Source organism: Sapajus apella, unplaced genomic scaffold (assembly GCF_009761245.1).
Source record: "Sapajus apella isolate SASKATOON/1434 unplaced genomic scaffold, GSC_monkey_1.0 scaffold14, whole genome shotgun sequence".
Taxonomy (NCBI): domain Eukaryota; kingdom Metazoa; phylum Chordata; class Mammalia; order Primates; family Cebidae; genus Sapajus; species Sapajus apella.
Window position 1 is genome coordinate 8984988 of NW_022436954.1, and position 11301 is coordinate 8996288.

Sequence of the window (11301 nt, forward strand, 5' to 3'; positions counted from 1 at the left end):
GTCAGGAAGGTCAAAAATTATCCTAAGGACAGCTCGTTCTGTTCTCTTTAGGGAAACTATATTAGAAAAACCAAATGAATTTCAAAAACTGGAATCTAGACTACAGGCAAACAGAATAAAATGAACTTCACTGATATACATTTGTTTATCAAATAGATAATGAACATCTGCCACAGACAGAGCATGATGCTGAGTTCTTTTTTGGCTGTGGAGGTGAGTCACTGGTAAAGCCCATCCTTGTGAGTGAGGACTTGGTTCACAAGGATTACGGACCAGCAGATATAATTCCTTTGATCCCTCCTTCCAAATCCATTAGTTTTTGGATATCGATTATCCTCGCCATTTTCAATGTCATCCCTGATACTGAGTGAAATTTACCATTGCTCTCAGGCATTAGAAGAGTCTTTTCTGTGGGTGTTTTGTGTTTTTAAAAAATTATCTTCTGGCCGGGGACGGTGGCTCACTCCTGTAATCCCAGCACTTTGGGAGGCTGAGGTGGGTGGATCACTTGAGGTGAAGAGCTGGAGGCTAGCCCGGCCAACATGGCGATCCCCATCTCTACTAAAAAATTAGCTGGGCGCGGTGGCGGGTGCCTATAATGCCAGCTACTCTGGAGGCTGAGGCAGGAGAATTGCTTGAACCTGGGAGGCGGAGGTTGCGGTGAGCTGAGATCACACTATTGCCCTTTAGTTTAGGTGACAAGAGTGAGACTCTCTCTCAAAAGGAAAAATTGTCTGCCGTTTTTTTGTTTGTTTATTTGTTTTCATGAGTGAAGCTATTGCAACATTGTGGAGAATTGTCATTTCCTATATTTACTTCATATTTTTTGTGTATTTTTTCTCAATCTCTGTCCTTTGTCCATAACCCTGGAGGGAATGATCCTGTCTGTCCTGTGTGAGGAGTTGGAAAAAGACTTTTTCTTTTTTTTGAGAGTCTTACTCTGTCTCCCAGGTTGGAGTGCAGTGGTACAATATTCACTCCCTGCAATCTCTGCCTCCTGGTTCTAGCCATTCTCCTACCTCACTCTGCTGATTAGCTGGATTTATAGGCACGTGACACCATACTCAGCTAATTTTGTTTTAAATATATTTTTAGTAGAGATTAACTTTTTCTTTTCTTTCCTTTCTTCTTTCTTTCTTTCTTTTTTGCTGTTCACACAGCATAGACTTTATTTATTTATTTATTTATTTATTTTGGACGCTTTATTTTTTAATTTTTATTTTTTACTTTAAGTTCTGGGGTGCATGTGTAGAACACGCAGGCAGGCTTGTTACATAGGTATACACGTGCCATGGTGGTTTGCTGCATCCATCTCCCCGTCATCTACATTAGGTATTTCTCCTAATACTATCCCTCCCCAACCCCCCCAATCCCCTGCTATCCCTTCCCTTCCCTAGCCCCCCACCCCCGACAGACCCCAGTGGGTGACGCTCCCCTCCCTGTGTCCATGTGTTCTCACTGTTCAACACCCACTTATGAGTGAGAACATACGGTGTTTGGTTTTCTGTTCTTGTGTCAGTTTGCTGAGAATGATGGTTTCCAGCTGCATCCATGTCCCTACAAAGGACATGAACTCATCCTTTTTTATGGCTGCATAGTATTCTATGGTGTATATGTGCCACATTTTCTTTATCCAGTCTATCACTGATGGACATTTGGTTTGGTTCCAAGTCTTTTTGCTATTGTAAACAGTGCCGATATAAACATACTTGTGCATGTGTCTTTATAATAGAATGATTTATAATCCTTTGGTATATACCCAGTACTGGGATTCCTGGGTGAAATGGTATTTCTATTTCTAGATCCTTGAGGAATTGCCACACTGTCTTCCACAATGGTTGAACTAATTTACACTCCCACCCATAGTGTAAAAGTGTTCCTATTTCTCCACATCTCCTGCAGCATCTGTTGTCTCCAGATTTTTTAAATGATCATTCTAACTGGCATGAGATGGTATCTCAACGTGGTTTTGATTTGCGTTTCTCTAATGACCAGTGATGATGAGCATTTTTTCATATATTCATTGGCTGCATATATGTCTTCTTTTGTAAAGTGTCTGTTCATATCCTTTGCCCACTTTTTGATGGTTTTTTTTTTTTTCTTGCAAATTTGTTTAAGTTCTTTGTAGATTCTGGATATTAGTCCTTTGTCAGATGGGTAGATTGCAAAAATTGTTCCCCATGAATGGTATTGCCTAGGTTTTCTTCTAATGTTTTTATGGTGTTATGTCTAATATTTAAATATTTAATCCATCTGGAGTTAATTTTTGTATAAGGTGTAAGGAAGGGATCCAGTTTCAGCTTTCTGTAATGCCTAGCCAGTTTTCCCAACACCATTTATTAAATAGGGAAGCCTTTCTCCATTGCTTGTTTTTGTCAAGTTGTCAAAGACCAGATGGTTGTAGATGTGTGGCATTATTTCTGAGGCCTCTGTTCTGTTCCATTTGTCTATATATCTGTTTTGGTACCAGTACCATGCTGTTTTGGTTACTGTGGCCCTGTAGTATAGTTAGAAGTCAGGTAACGTGATGCCTCCAGCTTTTTTCCCCTTAGGATTGTCTTGGCTATGTGGCTGTTTTTTTGGTTCCATGTGAAGTTTAAGGTGGTTTTTTCCAATTCTGTGAAGAAAATCAATGATAGTTTGATGGGGATAGCATTGAATCTATAAGTTACTTTGGGCAGTATGGCCATTTTCACGATATTGAGTCTTCCTAACCATGAGCATGGAATGTTTTTCCATCTGTTTGTGTCCTCTCTTATTTTGTTGAGCAGTGGTTTATAGTTCTCCTTGAAGAGGTCCATCACATTCCTTGTTAGTTGTATGCGTAGGTATTTTAAACTGACCATGAGTGTGAACCACTAGGTGGCACCATTTCGTCTCAAATCTGGGATCTCCTTGAACATTTGCAGTATGACACTGATCACTAGGGGGAGGCCCAAGTTTCCTTTTCAGATGTAAAGCTAAAGGACCAAAAGAAATGATAGTGTCACTGGGTTCTATGAATTGAAAACAGCTGACTAACTTTTCTCTTCTTGGCAAAAGAAGGTTGTTCTGCATTAATCTACCAGGTTTATGTTAAGAGTTGTCTCCTCTGATTTTATACCCACAGAGCAAGACACAAAAAATGTGGGCAAAAAGGCACAGAAAGGCAAATACCACAAGTTCTCACTCATAATGGGATCTCAAAAAGTTGATCTCATGAAATTAGAAAGCAGAATGATGGTTATCAGTTACTGCAAAGGGTGGATAAAGAGAATTTGGTTAATGCATGCAAAATACAGTTAAATAGAAGGAACACACTGTAATGTTTGATGCCACAGTAGGATAACTATAGTTAACAAAGATTTATTGTATAGTTCAAAAGAGCCAGAGGAGCAGATTGACATGTTCCCAACATAAAGAAATAATAAATCTTTGAGGAGATGGGCATCCTAAATACATTGATTTGATCACTACCCATCAGATGCATGTATCAAAATATCACTTGTGCCCCATAAATATGTACTATTATTATGAATCAATTTTAAAAAAGAAATTATGTGTAACCTAGGTTGATATTAAGTATGGGACAGAATGTGGGGAGAGCCTAGATGGAGAGTTGGCCTTAGCAGATGGAGGAATAAAGGGAGCAGGTCTGTGATCATGGTGGTGATGTGTGAAAGAAATAGGAAGTAAGGCTTGAAGGATGAAGTTCCAGGAAGTGAAGATGACTCACAGATGCCTATTTAGAGAGGAATTAGGTTGCCCTGAGTTACGCATTAAAGGGAAAATCTGAATGAGGCACAGCAGTGAGTGCTTAACACACACACTAGTATTTGATCCCTTTGACTTCTGTGTAGCAAAATAAAAGTGTAGTCTTAATTTACTGAGATTAGAAACATCCAATGGCTCTCGCGAACTGACACATTTCATTTACTCTGAGTTGGAAAATAAGTTTCAGACCTCGTAGACTGGATGGGACTGTTTTTCTTCCCTATCTCCTTCCTGTTGATCATGGGAAAGCATTACAGTCATCACTTAGTGATGTCCTACAAATAGACAAATTCTAAACTGGATTTAAAAAGCTTGACTTTCTAAAGCAGCACTAGAAGATCTTTCCCTGCTAGACGACAACTCCTTTCCCTGGACTTTTTTTTCCTCTGTGTCATTACTATAAGTCTATGAAGATGAGCATTTCTAAACACGAAGCAAACATCAAAAGGAGATTTAGAGGGAGTTACATTTCCCTTTAAGAGAAACTATTTTCTTTACCACCACAAACCTATGATTATCAGAGTTATCTGTTGGTTAAAGAACACGACCATGATGAAAATCAACAAATAGAACACATTACCTAAGATTGGATCAAGACCACAGATCAAGCATGAGTTGAATCTCTACCCATCTTTCTTTGAAATTTCAAATGTTATTAAATTTACAAAACAACAAAAGAACAAAACATTAAACTCTACAGTGTTGTGAAAGAAGACAGTGACAACATTTGAAAAGAAGTGTTTAAGAACTCCTGGCAGATGAAGAGCAGAAAGGATGAAATCTACAGACTAGGGGAAACTGAAGTACAGGCATGCACTGAAGGAAAAAGCTTTAGATAGCAGAGATTTTTCTGGTAAAGAGAAAAGGAGGTTTAGGATACGAGGTGGATAACTATTGAGACTCCACAAAGAAAAGGATGAGAGTAGAAACCTATAATCAAATGGGGACAGTGAACTCATTCCAGCTTCTTCTAACCTGTCCTTCCTCAACATGGGTTTTTCTCCACAGAAGACAGGTGTAAAATGGGGATGCTGCATTTCATAACGTACATGAAGTCAGAAGGTCAGGTTATCAGGCTGAATGAGACAGCATCACAATCTGTTATGTAGTGTCAAGTATCAAAGGAAATATGTGTTAGAAGAATACCTGAAGTATTGGTAAATAGTGATAATTGTGTTTTTGAAGATGTTAGGGTATTTATCCAGAGAAGGTAAAACCTTAAGTTCTTTCAGTTTGGTGACTCATTAATTTTTCTCTAACTGGCAGTCAGTGTGATACATAGTTCTTCCCATGATGGGACTTCTCTCTTTGCTTTGTTTTTCTGCAAACCACACATTTTCATGTCTGTATTTATTTGAGAGAGGAATATGTATGTATATATAATATGAGGAATATATGCATATATGTATTATATATACATATATATATCAAGTGAGAGAGATATATAATATACAAAGTATATACATATTTCCAGTCTTTATCAGAAAGTGTCCAGTCAGGAAAATAAAGAGTAGAAGTAAATTGAACAGAAAAATCTTTCATGTAGGAATTGTCGTTAGTGGGTTTTGAAGGACTACAGGGCCAAAAAGGGATTATGAAGGATACCTTTTGATTGAGAATTGCAGGAAGACCATACCAACCCTGGAGCTGGAAGAGAAAAGGATAAGTGGTGTTGCTTAGATCCCATGACAGTAGGTAAAGGGGAGACTGCTGCTGGAACTGAGCCACCTCAGCAGAAATGGCAGTCATCACACTGCACTCTGCCCTTCTGGGCTGCTGGGTGTTGCAGGCTCTGCTGCCACAGTCAGTACAAAAAGCAATGTGAGAGCAAAGAAACATGACTGCTACCTACTTTCACCTTCCAGTGTCCCAGCAATGCATTCCATTGGAGGACCCACAAGGAGCCCGCTGCCACAAAGTTTAGGGGTGGAAAACAAACAGACCTCCATTTTAGCAACAGGGCGATACACAGGAAAAAGCAAATCTGGAACTAAGAAAAAATGCATCCTATCTGGCATCACATGATTGTAATATAGAGTCTTGGTCTTACTTTTTCAGCCAATTGGACGCCATTTGTATGACCTATCCAAGTGTTAATAGCTGGTAAGTTTCTTGTCTATACTGTAATAAACAAGACTTAATTAGCTCAATAACTACATAGAATAAGGACCACACTAGACTTTTTGGGCAATAGCTAGTACTAGGTCATCCTGGAACAGGAAAATTTTCTGTTAATTTATGCTTTAGAGCCAAAGAGTGGCTCACCTGCATTCAGAGAGATTTCAGAGAAGATCCTAAGGCTAGATGTACACGAAGTATGAGAGCTAATGACACTAAAGGGGGCCAGTAACAGATGGTACACAAAGTTTTATTGTCTCTCTCAATGCAACAGAGTGTTGGGAAAGAAAGTTCTTTCTAGTGAGCAAACTGTCACTTTCATCAAAATAAACTGTCCCTAACAAACCATAGTGAGGATGAGTCTATCATCAGTTTCCTGGTTTTTCTCACGTAACTTGAGGTTATTTGGTTTGCTTCTCCATGCCGTTCTTCCAAAACTTATAAAACATTTCATTAAGCCCGTATGTAAATACCTCAAGGCAACTGCTTTCCTCTCCAGATCAAGATGCAGAAAATCCAGTTAATTTCTTCATCTTCAGTGGCACCTGTTTTGCAAAAGACTCAAACATCCTGATTTGACATGGTACCTTTGATGTGATTGTGGCTTGCTGTCCTCATGTGTATTGTTTACATGTGGGGCCGATTTGCCGAGACACACAGGTACCTCAAGCGTGGGCCAGCATATTTTATGAGATGTGAGGATGGTCATGAAGAAGCTTGAGGAACTGGCCCAGTTCTCTGGCAGGCAGTTCTCCCTCTGGGATTCCTTAAGCAGTGCGACCACCTGATAAGTGTATGCTCAAAGTACTTAAACATTAGGATCTTGATTGAGTCTCTTACTGCTTCCATCTTCCAGGAAGATGTTCACCAGTTTGAAAACCAATCCCTAGAGAATACTTGAGTAATAAGTTGAGGCAGAAAGACACTGGGACCAACACATTTTTGTGAGGACAGAAGTCCAAAAACTTTGTGTGTTTTGGGGATCAATAATATTTACCCCACCCATACTCTCCTGTAGACTTAGGTCCAAGATTCATTATTAAGGATATTAACAACATCATAACAATAGCACTTTGAGCTAACCATAAAACAATAAATTAGGTTATTGAAAAGTAAATATCTGCACTATGGGAAAACCCAACGGAATCAGAACCAGATTCTGAAGCACTCCTTGTTAGCACTTAGGGTAAGTACACGTTCCTTGTTGGCAGAATCGGTCAGATTCAGTTTGATATTTTATGTGGAGAAAGAGATGACTTATTTTCTTTTCTGTATTAGTTATGATTTTTTCCTCTGGTTACGTAACTGTAGACATTGACATTTAGTGCTCAGATGCTGTAATATGTATTTTCCTCCATTAATTCATTTATTTTGTATGTGAATCCTGTGAGGTAGACACTGTTTTTACCACCTAAGATTAAAAATGAGAAAACTATGGCTGCAAGGCTAAGCCACTTGCTGAAAAACTCACAAGTAGAAAATGCCAGAGCTGAGCTTGAGCCCAGGTAGTCAAGTCACCAAATCTTGCCTTCACTTCACTTCTCAATCAGTGGATACATTCTAATTTTGAAAGACCCAAACAGCACTTTAGAATTAAATGAAACATCAAATTTCCCTAGTAAGATTCTGTTAGATGCTAGCCAGGTTATGGAGAAAAAGGACTGCTTATATACTGTTGGTGAACATGTAAATTAGTTTAGCCATTGTGGAAATCAGAGTGGCAATTCCCCAAAGAGCTAGAAACAGAACTACCATTTACCTAGCAATCCCATTACTGGGTATACACCCAAAAGAAAAGAAATGATTCAACCACAAATACACAGGTGTGCATAAGCCTTTTGATTGAGAATTGCAGGAAGACCATACCAACCCACTGCAGCACTATTCACCATAACAAAGACAAGGAACCAATCTAAATGTCCATCAATGGCAGATTGAATGAGAAAAATGTGGTACATATATGCCATGATATATTATGAAGCCATAAAAAAGAATAAGATTATGTCTTTTCCAGGAACATGGATGGAACAGGGGGCCATTATTTTTAGGAATCTAATGCAGGACCAGGAAACCAAATACTACATATTCTCACTTATACTTGGAAGCTAAATGATGAGAACACATGGATAGAGGGGAACAATAGACAGTGGGCCCAACTTTAGCATGGAGGGTGGATGGAGGGAATCATCCGAAAAAATAATGTACCCAGTATGGGTACTAAGCTTAATAGCACAGTGATAAACTAAGCTGAACAACAAACCCCCATGATACCAGTTGACCTGTGTAACAAACCTGTAAATGTATCCTGAACTGAAAATTAAAGGTAAAAAAAAATCTGCTAAGAAGTGGCATTAAATTTTTAGAGTATCAGAGCATAGATGACAACTTTAAATTTTCCATTTTTCCTCCAGGAACCAGGTGTGTGCCTCCATATATTTAGATTTCCTTTTTATATTGTGACTAAAGTTTCATAATTTTATTCTTAGAGGCTTGCATATCTCCAGTCAGGTAGATTGCAATATATTTTTGTCACTGCTGTGTATAATCTTCTCAATTGTAGCATCTATCCATCATAGAATGTAATGGTGTAGCTAGTTTACTGAAAAGCAAGTGATGTTTATATTCTTATCTTGTATTTAGAATTCTTTTTTTTTTTTTTGAGACAGAGTCTCGTCTCCCTCTTGTCACCAGGTTGGAGTGCAGTGGTGCAATCTTGGCCCACTGCAACCTCTGACTCCCTGGTTCAAGTGATTCTCCTGCCTCAGCCTCCTGAGTAGCTGGGATTACAGGCATGCACCACCACATCCAGCTAATTTTTGTATTATTAGTAGAGATGGGGTTTCACCATGTTGGCCAGGATGGTCTCAATCTCCTGACCTCATGATCCACCTGCCTCGGCCTCCCAAAGTGCTGGGATTATAGGCATGAGCCGCTGTGCCCAAACTTTTATTTATTTTAATTTTTTTTCCAGTAGATTGTCTTAGATTTTCACCAAAATTGATACACAGTCTATAATAGTATACAATTCATTGAGTCAGTTTTTTCAATTGAGATTTTTCTTCTTGTGAGAAGAGAATACTGTTTGCAAATTACATTCTTCCTTTTTTTTTCTAAAAGACTATTTTTTTAGACTTTCAGGCTTACCAAAAAATTGAGCAGAAAATACAGATTTCTCGTCTAACCCCTCCCCCTCAACAGGCACAACCTCCCTTGTGATTCACAGTCTGACTCAGAGTGATATACATAATTGATGAACTCACCTCGACACATTATTTTCATCCCAAGTGCATAGTTTATGTTAAGGTTCATTCTCACTGTCCTACTTTCTATAAATTCTGAGAAATGTGTGATAATCTGTATATACCATCATAGGACACTCTATTCAACAAATGGTGCTAGGATAATTGGCAAGCCACATGCAGGGAAATTAAACTGTGTCCTCATCTCTCACCTTATACAAAAATCAGCTGAAGATGGATCAAGAACTTAAACCTAAGACTTGATACTATAAAAATTCTAGAAGACAATGTCAGAAAAACCCTTCCAGAGGTTGGGTTAGGCAAAGATTTTATGAACAACAACCCAAAAGCAAATGCAATTAAAACAAAGATAAATAAGTGGGACTTAATTAAACTAAAGAGCTTGTTCACAGCAAAAGAAACAGTCAGAAGAATAAACAGACAACCCACAAAGTGGGAAAAAAAAGTCTTCACAATTTACACATCTGACAAAAGGCTGATATCCAGAATCTACAAGGAACTCAACAAATCAGCAAGAAAAGTAAAACAAAGAATCCCATCAAAAAGGAGGCTCAGGACATGAATCAAGAATTCTCAATAGAAGATGTACAAATGGCCAACAAACATATGAAAAACTGCTCAGCATCACTACTGATCAGGGAAGTGCAAATCAAAACCACAATGTGAAACCATATCATTCCCACAATAATGGCCATAATCAAAAAAATCAAAAAATAATAGATGTTGGCATAGGTGTGGTACAAAGGGAACACTTCCACACTGCTGGTGGGAATGTAAACTAGTACAACCACTATGGAAAACAGTGTGGAGATTCTTTAAAGAACTAAAAATAGAACTACCATGTGATCCTGCAATCTTACTACTGGCTATCTACCCAGACTAAAAGAAGTCATTATACGAAAAATATATTCACACACATATGTTTATAGCAGCACAATTTGTGATTACAAAAACATGGAACCAGCCCAAAGGCCACCAATCAATGAGTAAAGAAACTGTGATTATATATATATGTATATAAATGTATATACATATATATGTATATATATAAATGTATATACATATATATACATATATATGTATATATATATCACAATTTCTTTACTCATCAATATATATATCAATGTATATATATAAATGTATATATATACATATACACACACAAACACACACACACACATATACACCATAGAACACTACTCAGTCATAAAAAGGAAAAAATTAATGATATTTGCGGCAACCTAGATGACACTGGAGACTATTCTTCTGGGTGAAGTCACTCAGGAATGAAAAAGCAAACATTGTATATTCTCACTCGTAACTGGGAGCTAAGCTATGAGAATGCAAAGTCATAAGAATGATACAAAAGACTTTGGGGACTTGGGAAAAAGGGTGGGAGGATGGTGAGGGATAAAAGACTCCAAATTGGGTTCAATGTATACTACTCTGTTGATGGGTGCACCAAAATCTCACAAATTACCACTGAAGAACTTACTCCTGTAACGAGAGACCCCTTTTCCTCAAAAACCTATGGAAATAAAACATTTTTAAAAAGGAATTCGGGGGGACGATCCAAGATGGCCGTTTAGGAACAGCTCAGGATTGCAGCTCCCAGTGAAAGCGCAGAGGGTGAGTGGACGCCGCGTTTTTATTGCCCACAGACTAGGAAATTCCCGGGCGGAGGTGCTCCACGGTCGTCAGCGCGGCTGTTTCGGCCGGTGCCGCTGCTGTGCCCCGCGCGGCTGCTTTGTCGGTGCCCCAGAGCAGCGGTTCTCCGTACAAAATACACTGGTCCGGTGCGCTTTTGGCTGGCGATTGGAGCCACGGGAAGTCGCCCATACGCTGGTTCAAAAAGGGGACTGAGCAGAGAACCAGGACAGTAGATTCCAGGGCAAAAAAAAAAAAAAAAAGCGCCACAAACCTCAGTGCCGCTGTTTAAGCCAGCGCAGTGAGTGGCCGCAGGGGAAAACAAACAGACCCAGGTGCCTCTTCAACAGGCGACTGGAACACCAACTTAAAAAAGGCTCTGAGGCAGGGAGCCAGGAGATCAGGCTCAGCTGACCCCACCCCCACAAAAGAACAGCAACCAGAAACTCTGGATTGAGACTTTCACAGCAAGTGCAGCTGAACCCGGGACAGTCCAGCTCTGTGGGGGAGGGGCGTCTGCCAT

The 11301-nt window shown here is 39.1% G+C and overlaps 1 protein-coding gene across 1 annotated transcript in view; it reads left to right on the plus strand.

Moving 5' to 3' along the window:
- LOC116554520 (mammaglobin-B-like) overlaps positions 1 to 11014 on the plus strand; it is a 31081-nt gene extending 20067 nt beyond the window's left edge. The window contains exon 3 of the mRNA XM_032282453.1: positions 10793 to 11014. Coding sequence (XP_032138344.1) covers positions 10793 to 11014 — 222 coding nt within the window. The remainder of the gene's footprint in view (positions 1 to 10792) is intronic.
- Positions 11015 to 11301: the final 287 nt, after the last annotated feature.